The sequence below is a fragment of the Lithobates pipiens genome, unplaced genomic scaffold, assembly GCF_037356315.1.
Source record: "Lithobates pipiens isolate NorthernLeopardFrog02 unplaced genomic scaffold, aLitPip1_a1.2 Scaffold_18, whole genome shotgun sequence".
Taxonomy (NCBI): Eukaryota; Metazoa; Chordata; class Amphibia; order Anura; family Ranidae; genus Lithobates; species Lithobates pipiens.
The window spans coordinates 484724697-484747493 of record NW_027507758.1 but is presented as its reverse complement, the minus strand read 5'-3'; the positions used below and the strand labels follow the sequence as shown (position 1 = coordinate 484747493).

Here is a 22797-nt window from a genome sequence, read left to right as displayed (position 1 = left end):
GACTCGACGAGCTCTCCGGCCGGAATGCCAGAGCCGCGCTGTGCGGTCACTTATATAGTGACAATGGGGCGGTGTCACATGGTATATGTCACATGGGTTGGTCACATGGTGACCCCGCCCCCTTACGATGTCATAGTCCCCATGTGACATCAACCCATGTGACCAACCCATGTGACATATACCATGTGACACCGCCCCATTGTCACTATATAAGTGGCAGCGGAGCGTGTCCCTGGCATTCCGGCCGGAGAGATCGTCGAGTCAACATCTCCAGGAGAAGAAGAAGAAGAACAAGAAGAAGAACAAGAACGGGCGGCGGCGGCGACGACAGCGGCGACAGAAGACCGGGCCACCGCCTGTAAAAGAGCTACAAGAAGGCGCGGTGGCCCGGCAGAAGAACCGAAGGCAGCGACAGAAGAACGGAAGACGGCGACAGAAGACCGGGCCACCGGACCAGGCGCGGTGGCCCGGCAGAAGAACCGAAGAGGGGGACAAGACCCCCGAAGTCGGGAGAAGAGGCCGGCAGCGGGGAGGAAGAAAGCCGGACTCCTCCGCTAGCAAAAGAGCTACACACACATAGCGGAGGAGTCCGGCGAGAAGACCCCCGAAGACCCCCGGAGCTGTGCAATAAAATATTTTTTCTCTGTGTTGTGTTTTTTATTGTACTTTAGTTCACAGGTGAATGGGTAGGGGTACATTGTACCCCATACTCATTCACATAGGGTGGGGGGCCGGTATCCGGGGGCCCCCTTCTTAAAGGGGGCTCCCGGATTCCGATAAGCCCCCCGCCCGCAGACCCCGACAACCAACGGCCAGGGTTGTCGGGAAGAGGCCCTTGTCCTCATCAACATGGGGACAAGGTGCTTTGGCGTGGGGGGGCCGCGCGGCCCCCCCTTCCCCAAGGCACCCCCCATGTTGAGGGCACGCGGCCTGGTACGGCTCAGGAGGGGGGGCGCGCTCGCTCGCCCCCCTTTCCTGGCCGGCCGGGTAGCGTGCTCGGACAAGGGTCTGGTGTGGACTTGGGGGGAACCCCCACGCCGATTTTTTTCGGCGTTGGGGTTCCCCTTTAAGCCCATTCCAGGCGGCGGAGCCCGTTACGTGTCCTTCGCGGGCCCCGCCTACCTGAACACGCGCTCGAAATGGGCGGACTTTCCGAGCGGGAACAGTCCGCTCATTTCGAAAGTACAGCGGACAAGCCCACACACGGGCGGACTGTTCGCTCAAACACAGTTTCAGCGGACAGTTTTTCGGAATTTCCGAAAGACTTTGTCCGTCCAACTGTCCGCTGAAACTGTCCGCTGAAAGCCCACACACGAGCGGACTGTCCGCCCAAACACTGTTCAGCGGACAAGGTTGGGCGAACAGTCCGCCCGTGTGTACGCGGCCTCAAACTCCATTCCGCAAAAAGTTTTATCCCCATTGTGGGGTCACCAGTACATTATTTATAAATTGAAATCATATCCCCTCTCAAGCATCTCTTCTCCAGAGAGAATACGTTCAGTGCAGCTTACCAGTCATTAGATGTGGTGGCTGCATTCGTTTTCATTTTTTAGGCTTTTTCCCTCTGTTTTCACCTGGTGATCTGGCCAGTAAACCTGTACTAGAGTGCCCCCACCCTGGATGAAGGAGAACAGGGGGCACATTTAGACAGCAGCATTGTCAGTCTGGGGGGGGGGGGGGGGGGGTGTTTAGATGCACTAGCAGATTTACTTTTTGTAATTTTTTAAAGACAAAGCTCACAACTGTATAAAATTGGTCAAATATGTACTAGCAGATTTTAATACACTAACAAACTGAAGCCAAAACCCATTTAATACTTTATAAGCAGTCACAGCAATCATTTTTTTTTCCTTTTGGCATAAAGGTTTTACATGAATAAATAAAAGCTGATCATTGTAAGTACCCCTGCCAGTGCTGAATGTTTTGTCTCACCCCTCTAACTGATACATCTCCAAGATAGCTTGCTCTTTTGAAAAAGAGCAGCCTAACTGGCTGAATCACCAGTTGAAAATAGAAGAAAGAAAGCCTTAAAAAGAAGGTAAATGCAGCCAAAACATTTAAGAATGAGTAAGCTGCAATATAATAAATGCTTGTTTTTGGGTTTAATACTTCTTCAAGGGTCATTACAGTAAGTAAGTGCTTGACTGACCATATTCTGACCATGGATTCACTTTGAAGTATCAGAAAATGTAATAATATAATGCGTAGTAAGAAAAAAGAGGATCACATTTCCAAGTCCTAGGATTCCAGTTCAGATGCATATCCCTGGTCACAATATTTTACTGTAAATGGCGAGGGACGAATGTTTTGCTGTAGCTGTGTGTGGAAACTGATGACTAACATTTTACAGCCACAAGCTGATCGTGTGATGTCCTTAAATCTGTTAAACCCAGAGTCATACGATTATTATTTTAGAAGGGAGAGAGCATTGGCTAAAGTGCAATAACCCAGAGCAACACATCATAAAACATTGATTTCCATGCTGATCTATGCTAATAAAATGTGATGAGATGCACATTTAAAGAACACCCAAAAAAAGTCAAAAAATTTAGGTCTCCCCTTTGTTGCTACCAATAAAACTGCTTACCCAAGTCCTGGAGCAGGATATCTCCAGGTTTGACCAGCCGCTGTCCTTACTGACGTGGTAATCTCTCAGCTTCTGCTAAGGACAGATTTTGTCCAAGGCAGTGGCACTAATTGGCTATCTCGCTATATCTATTGTGAAAAAACAGAAGTATTAGTGACCCCACTCCAGGGGATAGGCACATATATGTGAAGATCTAGTTACTATTCAACTCATAGCAGAAAAGGAGAGCAGTAGACCTAAAGTGAATTCTTTATCTGGCCTGTGGTAACTATGATCGTGTCTACTCATAAATCAGTATTATATTTCATCAATAATTATCTTATCACAGAAACTCAGTTAATGCCAGCCAGAAAGTAGAAGTCTCTTTATGAACTGTTGGTTTCAACACTAAAACTCCAGGGCCAGATAGTTCCTGGTAAAAATCTAGGGCCAGATAGTTCCTGGTACAAATCTAGGGCCAGAAAATTCCTGGTACAAATCTAGGGCCAGATAGTTCCCGGTACAAATCTAGGGCCAGATAGTTCCTGGTACAAATCTAGGGCCAGATAGTTCCTGGTACAAATCTAGGGCCAGAAAATTCCTGGTACAAATCTAGGGCCAGATAGTTCCCGGTACAAATCTAGGGCCAGATAGTTCCTGGTACAAATCTAGGGCCAGATAGTTCCTGGTACAAATCTAGGGCCAGATAGTTCCCGGTACAAATCTAGGGCCAGATAGTTCCCGGTACAAATCTAGGGCCAGATAGTTCCCGGTACAAATCTAGGGCCAGATAGTTCCCGGTACAAATCTAGGGCCAGATAGTTCCCGGTACAAATCTAGGGCCAGATAGTTCCCGGTACAAATCTAGGGCCAGATAGTTCCTGGTACAAATCTAGGGCCAGATAGTTCCTGGTACAAATCTAGGGCCAGATAGTTCCTGGTACAAATCTAGGGCCAGATAGTTCCTGGTACAAATCTAGGGCCAGATAGTTCCTGGTACAAATCTAGGGCCAGATAGTTCCTGGTACAAATCTAGGGCCAGATAGTTCCTGGTACAAATCTAGGGCCAGATAGTTCCTGGTACAAATCTAGGGCCAGATAGTTCCTGGTACAAATCTAGGGCCAGATAGTTCTTGGTACAATTGCTAGGCCGAAGCACATTCACATTTTAATGCTGCAGAGTACCAAGAAAGGGATCACTATTAAAGTATAGGGGGGTTGTGGGGCTTTTCCAAAGACACAGTAATGACATTCTGACCACAAAATCAGTCGGATTTTTACCAACGAATTTTGTCCTAAACTTGTGTTGCATACACACGGTCAGACAGAGTTTTTAGAAAATCCAATCGTACGGAACGTGGTGACGTTCGTTTGTTACAACGGAACTACGTTGAGGCTAGTAGCCAATAGCTTTGCTCTCGTAATTTGATCTGAGCATGCATGGCACTTTGTCTGATCGGAATTCTCTACAAACGATTGGAAAAAGTCTGATTGGATTTTTTTGTCTGAAAATTTGAAATCCTGCTCTCAAATTTTTTCCGTCCGAAATTTCCAACGGAAAAAGTCCAATCGGATTTTTTGGTCGATCGGATTTTCCGACAATATAATCCGATCAGACCTTTACGGTCTGAATTTCCAACCGTGTGTACAGGACATAACTTTAAAGTGTATAGCAGGGCAAACAGACCAAAACATCATACACAGCACATCTCTCAAATAGATGCACAGTTTCCCGTTTTTCATAAATGTTGTAAGTAGTCACAAATACCCGTTGATCTGCCAAAGATCCAATATGCTCCTAAACTCCTGCTTTCTCCAAAAACACTGCTGGATTACAGAACTCAACCTATCCTCCACCACTGTCTATGTGCATACTTTCTAAAAAAAATAAAAAAAAACAATGCTGCTGCCTTGAGCCAACCTACACAATGAGGTTCATTTACTAAAATGGGAGAGTGCAAAATTTGGTGCAGCTCTGTGGAGAAACCAGCTTCCAGCTGAAGTTAGAAGCGGATTGGCTACCATGCACAGCTGCACCAGATTTTGCACTCTCCAGTTTTAGTAAATCAACCCCATTGTGTGTAGGCTTTGTGTGTAGGCTATGGGCTCTTATTAGATGTAGTTCTGGGGACATGCTTACATCAGTAGAAACTGAGCTCACAGCAGCAGCCCCTACAAGAATTTTTCAGGCCTGGTGATGATGTCAAAGGGAGTACTAAAAACTGTTTGATATGAAAACAAGGTAAAAGATAAAATATTGCAAGGTGATATTCTAAAGAGTGAGTTATAGGGGTAAATGTAGGTAAGGTATGATTACTGATCCTGAATACTTACAATCCTTAACAAAACAGATATGATTCCCCAGTATTTACTAATGATCATGTTATTTATCATATGCACCTAACTTTATATACTTGGTCTTTTGTAGCTATCTACTGACCCCGGCACAAGTAACATGATGAGTAAACTCACCCAGCTCACTTCCATGGTTTCCAGCTTAGAAGAAAAGGTGGGAAAATAAGATGTTCCCTGGCAACAGGGATTAATAGTCTTCTAGAAATTGTGTGTTTTCTTAAAGTAGAACATCCAAACTGAATGGGATATTTTTGCTGAACTGAAAGAAGTGTTTATATTGAAAAGACAAAACTGGTGACAAGGTCTCTCTTTACAGAACAACTCTGCTCTGTAGATCCTCTTGAATGAATGAAGCATTGGGGGATTGGGTGTTGTTGCGGTGAGAGGAGAGGTGCCCTGTCAGGTAAACAAAAGGTTAAAGCATGTATCACCAGCACATCATGGATCCTTTAAATAGCATCCAAAAGTTTCATAAAGCCCTTCATCAGGCCTGTGAAAAGATCCTGCAAGGCCTTGAAACGTTGCAATTTTATGCTTTGAGGTGATAGGGTCAATAAAATACTGGGTTCTATTTCAAAGACCTATGGTGTGCTTGTTATACGTGCTTTAACGTTTTGTTTACCTGACAGGGCACCCCTCCTCTCACCGCAACAACATACCTTGTGTTGACACCAGTTCCCAGCCAGCGGTCACTATAACCCTCACTTATTACAAAGCCGTTTCCAGGAACGTGGGATGGGAATATTGTACTAGACTGCCAAGTGAACCTGTCATGTTGCCTTGAATAGCCAAAGACACTTTGTCAGAGAGACTTTGTTTAAAATGTATATGCTTAAAGAGGCGCCCCAGTCTCCCCCCAAAAAATTAAAAGACAGTGGCTACAAACTACAACCTTGAAAAACTTTTTAGTGCGGCTCCAAGCCTGAGGTGTGATATGCTGCCCCCTGGCGCTCAGGAATCGGGGTGCTGGAGTACTTTCACTCATCCAGAGGGGCCGGCATGTGTTTAGGAAGTGTGGGATGTTGCTCACCCAGTCCAGTGTATACAAGTGTAGCTAATGACTTCAGCCAGAGCGGCTCGGGCTTAGTCATAGAGGTTGTACAAATACTGTAGCTGCTGACTTTTAATGCAAGGATATTTACCTGTCCAGGGATCCAGCACTGTTCTCACCTGAACCAATTCTTCAATGGGCTTTGGGTTAAGATGCTGGCATCCAAATTAGGGTAAAACGGCTGTGAAGCCGCAAGGCTTCACAGTTGGTTTGCCACTGCACATGCGAAAGCCGCTCTGCGCTTTGTGAATGGTCCTGTAGTCTTCTGCAACTTGCAATGTGCCCCAAAAAGTTGCGGGTAAACAGGGACAAGGTGAACGTCCGCACGGATTGCTTAGGTAGAAGTGGTAATGGGTACCTTTCAACAGCAAGTACCCGCTCCTCCCCATCCCCCAAAGAAGTGACAATTGTTAAAGAGGAGGGGGGCAGAGGCAAACAAGCAGGACTTCCCCTTTTGGGTAAAGCTCCGCTTTAAACATGTTATCCCTTGCTCTTAGATTCTGGTATTTAAACTGCTTTCTTTGTTAATATTTTAAACCTTTTATAGTTTTTGTGTCAGTTAAATATTGCTGATTTTTTTTTCTTCTGTTAAAAAAAAATATATATATTGCTGTTTTTCTGTTTAGTCACAATATAGATTGCAGAATTAGGTGGGATCATGCCAGGCCGTGATTTTAGGCTGCAAATGTCCCTGGGAGGTCTCTGCATGCATCCCTGTGTGCAATACCATATTAAGCATTATACCTCACATAAGATTATGGACAGTGAAGTAAGCAGGTAGATTCCTCCCCTGATTTCCCTTTTTCTATCACATGGGAAGTGTAGGGGCTGCCATCATTGAAGTCCTCTTTAAAAATTCAAATTGCTTGTTTGTTAGACACTGCCTTTAGTACTTTCTGAGTTATTCCCTGTAATAAAGAAAAAGTCAGAGTGAACCCAGAAGTCTTATACCTTAGGTTAGGGGATTACTACTGTCTGTGTCACCCTGTTGCAGTGACAATTCTTCCCCCTTTAGTTCATAGTGACAGGACATGAAGTGAAATCTCCCCAACAGGGTCATCAACAGCAATAAAAACATGACAGCAGTATTTGCTCTTCCTAACTACTCCTTCTTTCCCAATACTAAGGGATCTATTTATTAGCCGCGGTTCACACTGCTGTTAATTATCATGCGAAGTGCGACACAGAGTCGCATGACAAGTCAAAACACATGCTCCTGTCTTAATCAATGGCATTCAAGTCATAGCAGCAAAAAAAGTTCCTGTACTACTTTTCTGTGATTCGAGTGCCATAGATTGTAATGTTAAATCACAAAAGTCGTAAGGAAGTTGCAAGCAAGTCACAAGCAAGTCGCAGGACTTTGGGGTCACAGCAGTGTGAACTAAGCCTAAAACATTTCAGATTTAATTATAAAAAATGTCATGCTGTGTAACTGCATGTACTTTGGAATGTTATTCATTCATACAGAATAAAGGGAATATCATGTCACACATGCATTTCTGTTTGTTTTTAAATAATCGTGTCCCTTCTGCTCTTCATAGAAGATGCTCTGTATAGCAAGTACCACTCTCTTTTCACTGTGCCTTTATTTTCTGTTCTGAGCACACATAATTGGTGGGGTAGACATATTATGGGGAAGATTTACTAAAATTGGAGAGTGCAAAATCTGGTGAAGCTGTGCTTAGTAGTCAATCAGCTTCTAACTTCAGCTTGTTCAATTAAGTTTTCACAAGCAAAAACTGGAAGCTGATTGGTTTCTATGCAGAGCTGAACCAGATTTTATACTCTCCGGTTTTAGTAAATCAAACACTATGACTTTTTGACCTATCCAATGGAAAAAATAAAGGAACTCTATCTGTGCCACATCCCAAAATAGAAAGCTAAAAAAAAAAACTAATGCAAGAGGTTGTCATGCAGTAGATGGACTTTACTGGTACCCACACAAGACCAAAAACTATTTTTGTAAAAGTATTAATTATTTATTAGTAGCGAAACGCGTTTATCAGTGGAGGAGACCCAGTTTATGCCCCCCCCCCCCCAGTTGCTGTTGTGAATACTGTTGTTGAGTGGGGAGATGATGTACAAGGTTATTTTGCTTTGTGGATGCTATTCCCTAAGCGCCCTCCTTTTAACATTTGTACTAATACATATTTGATACGTTTAAAAAAAATGTTTTTGGTCTTGTGTGGGTGCCACTAAAGTCCATCTGCTGCAGGAAAAGCTCTTGCATTTTTTTTTTTTAGCTTTTTTTTAGCTTTCTAATGTTCATCTGTTATGATCTACACAAGTTTTCAGATTAGAGCTTTCTGCAAGATTTCATTTAGGATGGAGTCACTGTCTGCCAAGCTACCGAGACTGTAAGTTAAACTATCTCACCACAACCGAATCAGTTATAGAGATCATACTTTCAGTGCTTAGATTGCAGAAGCAGAACAGTGAATCAAAAAAATACCACATTATGGCCACTAGATGATCATAGAAAATAAATATTTACTAGCATTGTCAGCGCCATCTAGTGGCTATAATGCAGTATGTTCTGCAAGCACTCTGAATGTTTTTTTTTCCAAAAAAAAAAAAAATGTGGATGGGAAATAGCCTAATAACAATACATTTTGCTTCCGTTTGCACAGAAAAAATATACCTATAGTTTCACAGGAGAAAGGGTTTTGAAAATCTTTTATATACATCCCTAAAAGTTTTGTTCAGAGCTGGGCTTTAAAGATCAATATCAAAATGTCTGCAACAGAGGGAATAACAATTCTACTACTGCATATTTTGTGCCTCAATGACTTTGTGCATAACAGCATTGCTTTCCTTCATTTCAGGTGAAAACAGTGTTGTTGGAAGGTTCTGCAGTGAAACATCGCAGATCACTTATCCCTCCAATCATATTTGAGGTACTATAAAATAGTGAAGTCAAGCATTCAGCCAGGTTTTATTTATGTCTGAGGCTGAAAGCCTCAATTATTCAATTGTCTGAAGGAAGTATAGCTCTTCCTACCAATTACAACCAATTCAAATATTTATTCTAATGTATTTCTACAGTGAACAACAAAACAATATTCCCTATAGACTATTTGATACATTGCATCACTCTGTATTTCCCAGATATCCTGATAGTTCCACTTGCATTCTCATATTATTAAAAAAAAAAAAAAAAAGCTTGTCCAGTTTTGTTTAATAGATGGAATAAAACATTTTCTGATTATAGCTGATACCTGTACAATTTTATTATATAGGTTAAAGCGGATTCCTTAGGAATATTCCAGAAGACCCACCTGAAAGTTGATGTCGAAACTGGAAAACTTGTAATCAAGAAGTCAAAAGATGGTCCAGATGACAAATGTTATCCCAGCAAGAAAAGTATGTTTATGGTGCTGTTTTGTTATGTTTTTGGGGTTATGTTCGATATGTGCAAAAGAGAGATCACAGAAATACTTAAAAGTATAACATTTATTAAAAGTAATGACATACAAATAAAGATAAAGAAAATATAACAAGAATGCTTAAAGTGTTACTAAACCCACAACAGTAAAACCAGTCTGTATATGCAGAATAGCATGCTTGTTATACTCACTGTGTAACTTAAAGGGTTAATCCTCACATTGTGTAAAAAGGCTGTTTGATCATGTATGCACCAATCCTACACTTCCCACATTGTCCCCCTGGACTAGTCCGTATAAGACACAGTTAGTGAAGTCAGGCTGCACATGCTCAGTTTGGTCTGTATTGCCGGAAGGAACATTTCCTGTACATGTCATCGGCACAATCAACCCTGGCCGAAAAGAGGGTCGGGGGTCAGGCACCATCACTATCCACATCAGAGGAGAATAAAGTCTCCTCTTACAAGAACCTTCAGCGATCAGCGGGACAATTATGTATGTCACGTGACCACTGTATACCGATCGTTGGAAAAACGATACAGCGGTTTTATTTAATTATTAATACATTTAAAAAAAACATATATGGATTGTGTGTGCTGCAGGGGTGAGGCTGGATCCTTTAGAAATTCAAGGGTTTAATAACACTTTAACTAAAGATGCTGTTTTGCCATGGAGTCCCCTGCACATGCAGCATAGCCGACAAGATTCAGACGCATGCATAACGTGATATACGTGAGACTAACTTATTCCAGTGTGGGCTTTGGTATTTAGACTTGTGTATAAGGAATAGACAACCCCCAAGCCAAGTTTATTTGCAATATGACCTCTCAAGGACTTGGTCAGTTAACAATAACATTCCTTTGGTATGAGGTAAAGCCATGCTTATGTCTGTATATATGGCCTCCTTAACCAAGATTTGGAGGCTTAAAATGCATTAGTGAGCCACATTATTAATGAAATATGTAATATGCAATGTTCCCATCAGGAGCAAATCTAGATTTTCTATCAATTATAGATGAAGATAAAAGTAAATAATCATTTATAGGCAAATATAAAAGACGCACACAATGCTGAATTGTGATTAATACACCATTCAATGTATTTCCTTTAAGCAAGTAGTTTAAGTATTTGAATCTGACCTGGTATCAGTCTCATGCATTCTCTGTATAGCAGCACAAGGAACCAATCAGTTGATCTACTGACAAGAATCATGCTGATAGGAGGAACTCATCACAGTGCTGCTTCTCTCTTCACTGTCCAGTCACAGGCTGGGTGGCTCAAGGAGAACCTGAGATTAGAGGAGTGGGATTTATGATGCTGGACACCAGACTAAGGACTTTTAGTGGCAGTAAAAAGTATTGTCCACTTGAATTTGACTAAATACTATTATCTATACCATGATCTAGTTAAATGAGAGCCTTTGCAGACATAGAAGCAATTATAGGACAGTTAGAAGTAGATTGACATTTTGAAGGCAAAACTTTTTTACATTTCGGCTAGCGTAAGAGAAGACTCTATCACATGTTATTTTTTTGCCAATTGTGTCCTATTGGGAAGATTTCCCTTCACTTCCAGCACCATAACCACAACTGGAAGTGAGAGGAAATCCCTGGTAGTCACCAGGGTCATCAGAATTAGTGTCCCCATGAAAGATTTTCCCTCTATTCCTGCTCTGGCGAGCCACTCACAATTTGGTATTTTCTTTCACGTTCAATGGTAATAGTAAACAGGACAAATAAAGAGGGTAATTCTCCCTAACAGGGACATAGACAGCTAAAAACCATTATAAACAAAAGCTATATACTATGGCCTGCACATCGAAGCAAGTCTGCTAGAGGTAAAGTATGTGGCAGTCTCAGCCTGAGCTCCCACCAGGCCCCCAATGCATTTCACTCCGCCCCTCGGAGCTTAATTATTACCATTAATTACCATTAACCATCATTACCACCTTAATCAAACCATTGAAGGTATAACATTATAGTATAATGTGTAGGCAACGGACACAACCCTGTAACCCTTCCAGTAACATGGACCCTGAATGAGTAAAAAACTATTTGGTTAACTCAAAAGCACTTTTTTTCATTCTTACTTTTTGCTTATTTTGGGTTTTCATAATGGATACATTTAAAGGTTAAAGGGGTTGTAAAGGTAAATGTTTTTTCACCTTAATGCATTCTATGCATTAAGGTGAAAAAACATCTCACACTGCCGGTGTCCCCAGTCCCCCCGTTTTACTTACCTGACCCCTCAAAAGTCCCGCGCTCACCCCCGCCGTCCTCCTTGCCGCTCAGCCTGGCCGCTGATTGGCTGGAGTGGATGGATTGAAAGCAGCGCAGCCATTGGCTTGCGCTGTTGTCAATCACATACAATGACGCAGCGTGCGGGCCATGTGATACAGCGAGCGGCTATAGCCGCCAGCTGTGTCATGGGAGCATGCCCGCAGGTGCTTCTCACCATGCGAGGGAGCTCGCATGAACGTGAGAAGTACCTGCGGTAGGAAGCAGAGACAGCCGACGAGGGACCCCAGAAGAGCAGGTTTGGGGCCACTCTGTGCAAAACGAGCTGCACAGTGGAGGTAAGTATAACATGTTTGTTATTTTTAAAAAAAAATGTATTTTACAATCCCTTTAACCTCCCTGGCGGTAATCACAAGTCTGGCTCGGGCTGGGATTTCAGTACCACGAGCTGTAACCCCGAGCCAGACTCGGGATCGCATCGCTGGATACAGGGAGAGTTACTTACCTTGTCCCCTGGATCCAGCGATGTCCTCCCTGCTGTGTGATCGAGCTGTCCCCTGCTCGATTCACACAGTGCCCCTGAGTGCCCGCCGAGCTCCGTTCCCTGCAACGTTATGACGCACGGTAACGGAGATCGGCGCAAATTTCAAAAAAGTAAAAATACACAATACACATACAGTACTGTAATCTTACAGATTACAGTACTGTATAAAAAAAAATACACATCCCCTTTGTCCCTAGTGGTCTGTGCAGTGCCCTGCATGTAGTTTTATATTATAAATACTGTTTTTTTCTGCCTGGAATTTGGAGATTGTCCATAGCAACCAAAAAGTGTCCCTTTATGTCAAAAGTGATTTTAGACCAGCTAGAAAACACTAAATCTAATGACAGTGACAATTCTGCAACTGGGCAAATTTCTGTGTTTTTGGATTTGATTACATTATTGAATAATTTTTATTATTATTTGTTATAATTATTTATAGTTATTTATTATATTATAAACTTTATCATACCCGGGATGATACTAGACTCTGGTTTGAACAGATTTAAGAAAGTTATTCCTAAGAATTACAGGCCTACAATATAAAACGCCAAATTTCCATGCAAAATAATTGTACCGCTTTCAGCACCTAAAATCAGAAATAATCATACCGCCAGGGAGGTTAAGCAAGGTATACACACGGATGTTTTTGTTTTTTTCATTTTGTGTTGTATTCTGACTGTGGGGACTCCCACCTGTCAGAATGCACTGATCAAGTTGCAGCAGCTGATCGATTTCTGGTTTTCGAGCAGGACAATTAAACAGAAGCCGGTCTAGCAACAAGCTACGCATGCTGAACCAGTTGAATTTCAATACATGCAAACCCAGCTTTAGATTAAAGGTTTAGTGCAGTAAGGCACTTTTGACAGTTAACCACTTGCCGACCATCCGCCGCAGTTGTACTGCAGCAGAATGGCATGGCTGGGCGAAACGACGATATGTAACGTGTCTTTCCCCTGTGGGCACTAGGGGTGCATGCGCACGCCCGCTGCTCGCCCCCAGATCCAATGTGAGTGCACGGGCTCCGGTGATCGCCGCTGACACACGGAGACTCGGGATCTGTGTGTAAACACACAGTTTCCGGTTCTCTGAGGGGAGAAGAGACCAACCGTCTGTTCATACAGAGTATTAAGAGCGATCTGTCATCTCCCCTACACAATCCCCTCCCCCCTTCAGTTAGCACACACACTAGAGAACACAATTAACCCCTTGATCAACCCCTAGTGTTAACCCCTTCCCTACCAGCAGTGATCGCTGTATAAATGGCAATGCTACCAAAAATGTGTCAAAATTGCCCGATGTGTCCGCCATAATGTCACAGTCCCAATAAAAATCACAGATCGCCGCCATTACTAGTAAAAAAAAAATAATAATAATAAAAATGCCATAAAACTATCCCCTATTTTGTAGACGCTATAACTTTTGCGCAAACCAATCAATATATGCTTATTGCAATTTTTTTACCAAAAATATGTAGAATAATACATATCGGCTTAAACTGAGCAAAAACATTTTTTTTATATATTTTTGGGGGATATTTATTATAGCAAAAAGTAAAAAATATTGAGTTTTTTTTAAAATTGTCACACTTTTTTTGTTTATATCTCAAAAAATAAAAACCACAGAGGTGATCAAATACCACTAAAAGAAAGCTCTCTTTATGGGAAAAAAGGACGTCAATTTTGTTTGGGTACAACGTCGCACAACCGCGCAATTGTCAGTTAAAGAGACACAGTGCCGAATCGCAAAAAGTGCTCTGGTCAGGAAAGGGGGTATAATCTTCCAGGGCTGAAGCGGTTAAATAAATACATTATTATAGAGACTAGACTTGTGCACAACGGAAAATTTTGTTTAGTTTCGGTTCATTGTCATTCGTAAAATACATAATTTCGTTCTGTAATTTTCGTTATGTTACATTAATACGTTTTCGGATAATTCGTTATTTCTGTAGAGTGTCGATATTTGTTATACTGAATCTCGAATCATGTCGAATTCATTTGTTATAAGCGCTATAATTTTGTTTGTATTTGTTGAAATTCGATAGTTATGTATGTGTGTATATATATATATATATATATATATATATATATATATATATATATATATATATATATTCATGATAATGTTTCGTAGTTTGGAAAGTCATTTGTTTATTGAATCTTTTAACACACACAATGACAATATCTCTTCTCCTCGGCTCAAATACAATACAACACCCTTCTCACTCAGTTCTCAGGAATACACTTTGCTAGTAATCCAACCTCCAGCACAACATTAATCAGCTGATTGGACTGTAAGATTTACTTTGAGTTGACCTTTTGTTTCATTAGATCTTCAAGGAATTACCATATCATGTTGAATTCATTCATTATATCATATAATATAATTGCTATCATTTCTTTCGTATTAGTTGAAATTTTTTATTTTTGTATTCGGACATTCGGATGCATCCGAATGTCCGAAAGATGCAAGATTCGGCCGAATTTCGGTTCGTTACAAAACGAATTGCATAAGCCTAATAGCGATCTATACAACAGGCCAAAAAAAGGGACAACTGAGGAGGAAAGAGGGACAGAGGGATTTGGTTCCACAAAAGAGACCGCCGGGGGGGGGGGGGGGGCTATGACCTACCTCCATGTCTTGGTAGTGTGGGAGGAAACCCACACAAGTCCATGCAAACACCATGCAGATACTTTTCCTTGTTGAGTTCAAATCAAGGACCTATGTTCTACAAGGCAGAAGTCCTAACCACAAAGCCACAGTAAACTGTACTGTCATGTTATATGAATTGCGCTGTCCTGTTATGTAAGATCAGCTCATTATGTAGCTGTGAAGAGACACTAACTCTTTTTAACTTTTCATTTGAGTCTGATGACATTTATGATGTAGAAGTCACCAGGTGTCATAAACTTACAAAAGTAACCTGGCTTTTGTTTCATTTCCATAAATCGGTTAACCAGAAGTATCCTGTTATTCGCAGTCTCAGCTGGATTCATATTTCTTAACAACCTATGCTTGTTAATGTAGGTAACTGCACATACCTCTGTGCCTTTTTAATGAATCAATGTCTGATTTGCTCAAAGATAATGCATAATGCCACAGTTTGAGATATTCATTTGGGATATGTATATAATAGCACATTTTACCTGTCATAACCTGATCCTGCTAACAGCATGCGGTTTTCTTATTTCTAGTTCTGCAGCTGATCAAGTCCCAGAAGCTGCCAAATAAATTAGTCATTGTTCTGGAGACAGAAAAGGAAAAGACACTGCGCAAGGAATATGTCTTTGCTGATTCCAAGGTACATCGTACTGTCTGTGGGTTACATTACTTTACATTTCTACTTTAAAGCGGTTTTTATAGTCTTAATTTGAACTTTTACCTACAGGTAAGCCTATAATAAGGCTTACCTGTAGGTAAAAAAAATATCTCCTAAACCTGTACGGTTTAGGAGATATTCCCCTGGCAATGTGCCGCTGACTGCAGCGGTGCATGCGCACAGGGGATTCTCGGCTGGAAGCCCAGCAGATGCCGGACCTTGCTGGAAAGAAATCTCCCACGCGCATGTGCGGGAGTGACAATATCGCTGCTCTGGCCACTCACAGCGCCTGGAGCCGTGCTACCTGGAAGACACGCCGAGGGAACATGTCAGCTCCCTCAGCGTGTATCGGGTGAAATGTCGGGGGCCTCGTTCTAAGGTAAGTATTTCATAATGAGCTAGTATGCGTTGCATACTAGCTCATTATGCCTTTTGCCTTGCAGGTGTGGAAAAAAACAAAACATGTCAGCGGGTTTACTACTGCTTTAAGTCTTTTTGGTCATACGTGACCTAAGTTTAAAGGGGATGCGTAGGGAGTTATTTATGAAATGCAAATCTACTTTGCACTGAAAGTGCACTTGGAAGTGCAGTCGCTCTAAATCTAAGGGGTAGATCTGAAATGAGGGGAAGCTCTGCTGATTTTATCATCCAATCGTGTGCAAGCTAAAATGCTGTTTTTTATATTCCTTGCATGTCCCCCTCGGATCTATAGCGACTTTACTTCCAAATGCACTGTTAGTGCAAAGTGGATTTTCCTTTAGTAAATAACCCCCATAGTCTTTTAAAATTTCTTTAGCTATATATGTAAAAGATATTGGCTTGATTAATTAATCTGATCATTATGTGCTAGTGTTATACAAGATTTCCTTCTATGTATAATTTGCCATTATATGTGTAAATGAGGTCAGCCATATTTTTTATTATATGGTATAAACCAGGCCCTCAGTCTATTTTGCAGTGCTACGAAATGGTAACCCTTTACAGGCCCACTTGTAAGTACATAATGGGGTTTATTTACTAAAGCTGGAAAGTTCAAAATCAGGCCCACTTCTGCATAGAAACCAATGAGCTTCTAACCTCAGCTTGTTCAATTAAGCTTTTGTAATAAAACCTGGAAGCTCATTGGTTTCTATGCAGAAGTGAGCCTGATTTTGCACTTTCCAGCTTTAGTAAATAACAAATTGACAAAAAACTCAAAGTATGTGTTCACTTAAACTACACTATAGTTTCTCTTTAAATATCTTTGTAACTTACTGTAATCTTTTTTCTTTTGTTGTTGCTAAGAACATACTATGCTAAATGAAACAAGTGATAACATAAGCTTTAATTTTTTATGCATACTTTGTATACTATACATATACATATATATATATATATATATATATATAATATACTTGATAGCTCCTAATTGACATTTCTAGCTTTTACTGAGGACAGAGGAAAATTGAACCATTTAATGTTCGCTATTAGGCCGCGTACACACGGGCGGATTGTCTGCCCAACTAAGTTCGTCAGACAATCCGACAGACAGTCCGTCCAAACTTTTGAATGAACAGACTTGCCCACACACGGCACTTTTTGAGTGGACTAATACAGCGGACTAAGTCCGCCATACAATCCGCTCAACTTTTGAAATGAACGGACTCGCCCACACACGCGGAGGAAAGTCCGCTCATTTCGAGCGCGTCTCCAGGTAGGCGGGGCCCGCGAAGGAGACGTTGCTAGCCCCGCCGCCTGGTATGGACTTAAAGGGGAACCCCAACGCCGAAAAAAATCGGCGTGGGGGTCCCCCCCAAGTCCACAACAGACCCTTGTCCAAGCACGCTACCCGGCCGGCCAGGAAAGGGGGGCGAGCGAGCGCCCCCCCCCCCCCTCCTGAGCCGTACCAGGCCGCGTGCCCTCAACATGGGGGGTGCCTTGGGGAAGGGGGGGGCCGCGCGGCCCCCCCACCCCAAAGCACCTTGTCCCCATGTTGATGAGGACAAGGGCCTCTTCCCGACAACCCTGGCCGTTGGTTTCGGGGTCTGCGGGCGGGGGGCTTATCGGAATCCAGGAGCCCCCTTTAATAAGGGGGCCCCCGGATACCGGCCCCCCACCCTATGTGAATGAGTATGGGGTGCAATGTACCCCTACCCATTCACCTGTGAAAAAAAGTACAAAAAAAAACACAACACAGGGTTAAAATATTTTATTGCACAGCTCCGGGGGTCTTCTGTCTTCGGGGGTCTTCTCGCCGGACTCCTCCGCTATCTTCTTGTAGCTCTTTTACTAGCGGAGGAGTCCGGCTTTCTTCCTCCCCGTCGCCGGCCTCTTCTCCCGACTTCGGGGGTCTTGTCCCCCTCTTCGGTTCTTCTGCCGGGCCACCGCGCCTTCTTCTAGCTCTTTTACAGGCGGTGGCCCGGTCTTCTGTCGCCGCTGTCGCTGTCGCCGCCGCCTTATCAAAAATCTAAAATAGGGACTGTGTGGATGTTTATCCCAGTGAAAAGAAAAACCAAACAGTATCCGTAAACATATACAAATATAACTAGTGACAGTGATAAAGTCCATAAACAAACATATGGTCCATATGAAAACGTGCAAGATGTCAATCCAAACGTGTTGTGATAACAGCCAGGACTCTGTGGTGTTATAACCAAAGGAGATGATATTTCACCCTGTGACAGTCCCACCACCTTATAGGGTACAGGCTTACCAGATCTATATGACCCTAGCAGACATACGCCTCAGGGGTCAATCAAAGCTTGTAATCTTGGCCAAAGTAGTCCCAAAGGATGGATATAACAATCGTGTCATATACGATCCACACAAACGACTAGATGTAATCACTGTTCTTCATATGCATGTACAAATCCGACAACGACTCAGGCATAAAAGATGAAGGAACAAGGCCAACATGGCATAATAACGTTTTTTTTAAAAAACTTTAATAAAAAAAAAATTGCTCAAACTCACATTTCCAAGATGAATAATGAAGTATGTCAGAGGAGAAACGCGTCGGGAGGACTCCACTACTGCCATTTTTCCTCTGACTTGCTTCATTATTCATCTTGGAAATGTGAGTTTGAGCAATTTTTTTTTTATTAAAGTTTTTTTAAAAAAACGTTATTATGCCATGTTGGCCTTGTTCCTTCATCTTTTATGCCTGAGTCGTTGTCGGATTTGTACATGCATATGAAAAACAGTGATTACATCTAGTCGTTTGTGTGAATCGCATATGACACGATTGTTATATCCATCCTTTGGGACTACTTTGGCCAAGATTACAAGCTTTGATTGACCCCTGAGGCGTATGTCTGCTAGGGTCATATAGATCTGGTAAGCCTGTACCCTATAAGGTGGTGGGACTGTCACAGGGTGAAATATCATCTCCTTTGGTTATAACACCACAGAGTCCTGGCTGTTATCACAACACGTTTGGATTGACATCTTGCACGTTTTCATATGGACCATGTGTTTGTTTATGGACTTTATCACTGTCACTAGTTATATTTGTATATGTTTACGGATACTGTTTGGTTTTTCTTTTCACTGGGATAAACATCCACACAGTCCCTATTTTTGATTTACACATATACTCACAGACCACTACATATATATTTTTTCCTATTTTTAGTTTCAGTACAATATTATCCCCTTTTTTCTTTTTGTTTGGGATTATTTTATATATTTTGATACACAGGAGCACGTATAATTTTGTATCACTTTAAGAGTCACATATATATAAGTTGAGCGCTTACACTTTATTTTTGACATTCTCCTAGCTAAAAAGTCCCTAATTTTAGCGTGTCAGCAGCTTACAGCCTACCGTTTGTTCTCCTTTTTTCAATTTTCCTTTTTTTCAATTGACTTTTGCGCAGTATTGTTGTTGTATAGCTAATAAATGGACACTTACCTGTCCCAGGGTCCAACGATGTCGGCAGCCGAAACCGATCAATTGCTCGCCTCTTGGCAGCTGAGCCGCCATCCTCGGTGAGGGAATCAGGAAGTGAAGAGTTGCGGCTTCACTTCCCGGTTCCCTACTGTGCATGCGCGAGTCGCGCTACACGTCCTAACTGATCCCCGCTATCTCCTGGGACCTGTGTTTCCCAGGAGACAGCGGGGAGGGGGGGGGGGCACGAAGGGATGTGACTCCTGCGGGAGTCTATTCCCGGAAGTGTGTGCAAATACCTGTATTGTATAGGTATCTACACCCGCTCCTCCCTGAAAGGTGCCAAATGTGACACTGGAGGGGGGAGGGTTCTGAAAAGCGGAGGTTTCATTTTTGTGTGAACCTCCGCTTAAAAGACAGATACTGAAAGCATTTTCTGGTAACACAAAAGCAAAGATCACATGCACTAACAGGTCAACAATCCTGCACAGTATCTTAGTTTGTTTTCTCTTCCACCCTTCAGAAGCGAGAAGGGTTTTGCCAACTCCTACAGCAGATGAAGAATAAGCATTCAGACCAGTTGGAACCAGACATGTTATCGATTTTTACTGGAACGTGGAATATGGGTCAGTCCAGCATTTATATTTTACCAGTGTAGCTATCAGCTCTACCTGCTCTAAGATGTCATCTGTCATACTTGTTGGTGTATTGTGACAGGTGATGCTCACCCGCCAAAGGATATCACATCATGGTTCCTGTGTAAAGGTCAGGGGAAGACACGTGATGAGACAGCAGATTACATTGAACATGACATATATGTAATTGGTACACAAGAGGATCCTCTGAATGAAAAGGAGTGGGTAGAAATATTGCTCCGTTCTCTAAATGAGATCACTACTGCCGATTATAAGCTGGTAATATTGAAGTTTAGAGCCATTTAAATGCAAATAAAAATAAAAACTGGTTGCCATATAAGAGTTTGTGACTAAATTTACTTTAACCTAGATAACAATCCAGACACTCTGGAACATACGGATTGTAATCCTAGCCAAGCAAGAACATGCTCACCGAATCAGCCATGTTTGCACCAACAGTGTAAAGACTGGAATTGCCAATACGCTTGGTGAGTAACCATTCGGTGCTTTCATGTTTTTTTATTTTTCACATGCCTACAGACCATAAATAAAGCCTGGATACTTCAATTTAATCAGAGGTTTTGATTTTTTTTTCACCTAATGATATACATGTTTTACATACAATCCAAGTTCATGCCTATCTCTGGGGAAAAATATCACTGTCCAATCAACTCCAACCCAGCCTTTTCCCCGAGAAGGATCTGGTGACAGCATCATCTGGCATCTGTGTTTTACTCTATATATACCCTGATTATACAGTATATATACACTGATTGTCATCTAATCCTGATGATTTGGCAGGATCAGACACATAAATGGTATGGCTGTCTTTATACAGAGAGCAATATACACATATAAATATTTTAAGCTGTTTCCCAGAGACATGTCAGTGAATAAAAATTTAAATGAGAAACACAGGGTACCATAATAAAGGAAGGAAAGTAAAGAGATGGCCCTCACGATCCAATCAGCATTTATTGTTCATTTTTATTACCGTATATGTACAGTACTTGAAAAATGACAGCTATATGTGGTTACTACAGGCAACCTATGCTGTTTCTTCAGTTTTGATATATGCTCTGTTAATTCTGTAAAACAAAATTAGGACAAGAGGAACTGAACTTTGGAAGCTGTGCCCAAAAAAAGGCAGGCGTAGGGCAAAGGACTAGTCACCACTGCCAGTATAACCTGTGACCTCTCGGCAGTGGATGCTTTCACCATTACCGGCTAACCATGTCTTGCTCGACACTGTGGTGTGGGGACAGACATCTTGGCAGAGGCAGGGCCATCTTTAATATTGATTGGACCTTGGGCAAAACTTTTCTTTTCAGTTTACTGAATCAGATCAGGCAGCTATTGCGATTGGTTGCCAGAGGTTACAGTGTCATTACCGCTCACTGACTGGTTGCTAGAAGTTACAGCACACATTACGGCTCACTGATTAGTTGTTAGAGGTTACAGCACATGATTTATGCTTGTTGATTGGTTGCTAGAGATTTTTGTGGATATGACCTCGGGGGGCCATGATATACATATCAATGCTGCCAGCCATGCCACTATTTACATATGAATGCCAGTATTTACATGTAAACACAGGGTCTGGCAGGTGAGTCATCTGTACACAACAATAGGGCAGAGCTGGGCAGCATTAGTAGCAGCACTTCACACAGATATTGGGACATAGCACGAGACCAAAACCTCGAGGGACGAGGGAATTTAAACCAGGATAATTGACAAGCATGAGGCAGCTTCTTTGGGCCCCACAACAATGACAAGGCCCAGGGCAGCTGCCCCTTTTGCTCTGCCTTAAAGACAGCCCTGGGTAGAGGCAGGGCTTTGCTTCCTCATGTAAGCAGCACAGTAGTGACATCATCAAATCTCTTTCCAAATCTCCTGTGACTAGCAGCCAGAGGCAGCACTGCCTTAGATCTCACACTGCAGGTATATAGCTATAGGCTGTAGACACTGGAGTTCCTAGACACTCTCACATACCAGGAAGTGCATTGCCATTTTTCAGGAGGAATTACAAACAAACGTTTCATTTTCTGGGTACTCCTTAGGCACAATTACCATTTCTAGATTTTAGAACATAGCATTGCTTCACTTTTGAGCTTAGGCCCACTTTAATAATGTATTTTGTGTAACTATTCTGGATCAGGTAAAGATACAATTTTTGTTGGTTTTAATAAATCAGCAGATGCAGCCATTTCTGATACAGTAGAGAAAAAAGATCATATTCAGACAATTGTAAAAGCAGCCAAATTAGCTCTAGAAATTGCTTAGACTGTAAATTCTCATATAGTAAAATATTGTTTATTAGCAGCATATTCTTGTACACAGGGAACAAAGGAGCAGTTGGTGCCTCTTTTGTGTTCAACGGGACTTCTTTTGGTTTCATAAACAGTCACCTTACTTCTGGGAGTGAAAAGAAACTCAGGTACTGTATAGCGTCTCTGTTAAACTCCAGCTTGTGTCCCCATGGATAGCCCCCCCCCCCCCCCCCCCAAACAATACTAACTGCCTTTTATTTTCTTTATATTAGGAGGAAACAGAATTACTTTAACATATTGCGCTTTCTGATCATGGGTGACAAGAAGCTTATTCCTTTCAATCTCTCCCACCGATTTACCCATCTTTTTTGGCTGGGAGATCTCAACTACCGTGTTCAACTTCCTAATACTGTAAGTGCTTGATAGGTCAGCCTCTCCTCTATATAGTTTAGGGTTTTCACAGCTTTTGTACATCATTGTCACAATTATTTTTAAGTCTTATTGCCACAAAAGTATGCTTACGGCATCCTCCCTTACAAAGATGGGCCTCTGTCTTTCCACCTGTTCTGTAC

General features: G+C 42.1%; 1 protein-coding gene across 2 annotated transcripts in view; it reads left to right on the top strand.

The window, feature by feature from the left end:
* Positions 1-22797, top strand: part of INPP5D (inositol polyphosphate-5-phosphatase D) — a 237395-nt gene that overhangs the window by 157933 nt on the left and 56665 nt on the right. For both annotated transcript variants that reach the window (XM_077488478.1, XM_077488479.1), the window contains 9 exons: positions 4995-5075; positions 8798-8869; positions 9212-9335; positions 15328-15434; positions 19844-19946; positions 20038-20234; positions 20326-20443; positions 22296-22392; positions 22498-22636. In XM_077488478.1, coding sequence (XP_077344604.1) covers positions 4995-5075; positions 8798-8869; positions 9212-9335; positions 15328-15434; positions 19844-19946; positions 20038-20234; positions 20326-20443; positions 22296-22392; positions 22498-22636 — 1038 coding nt within the window. The remainder of the gene's footprint in view (positions 1-4994; positions 5076-8797; positions 8870-9211; positions 9336-15327; positions 15435-19843; positions 19947-20037; positions 20235-20325; positions 20444-22295; positions 22393-22497; positions 22637-22797) is intronic.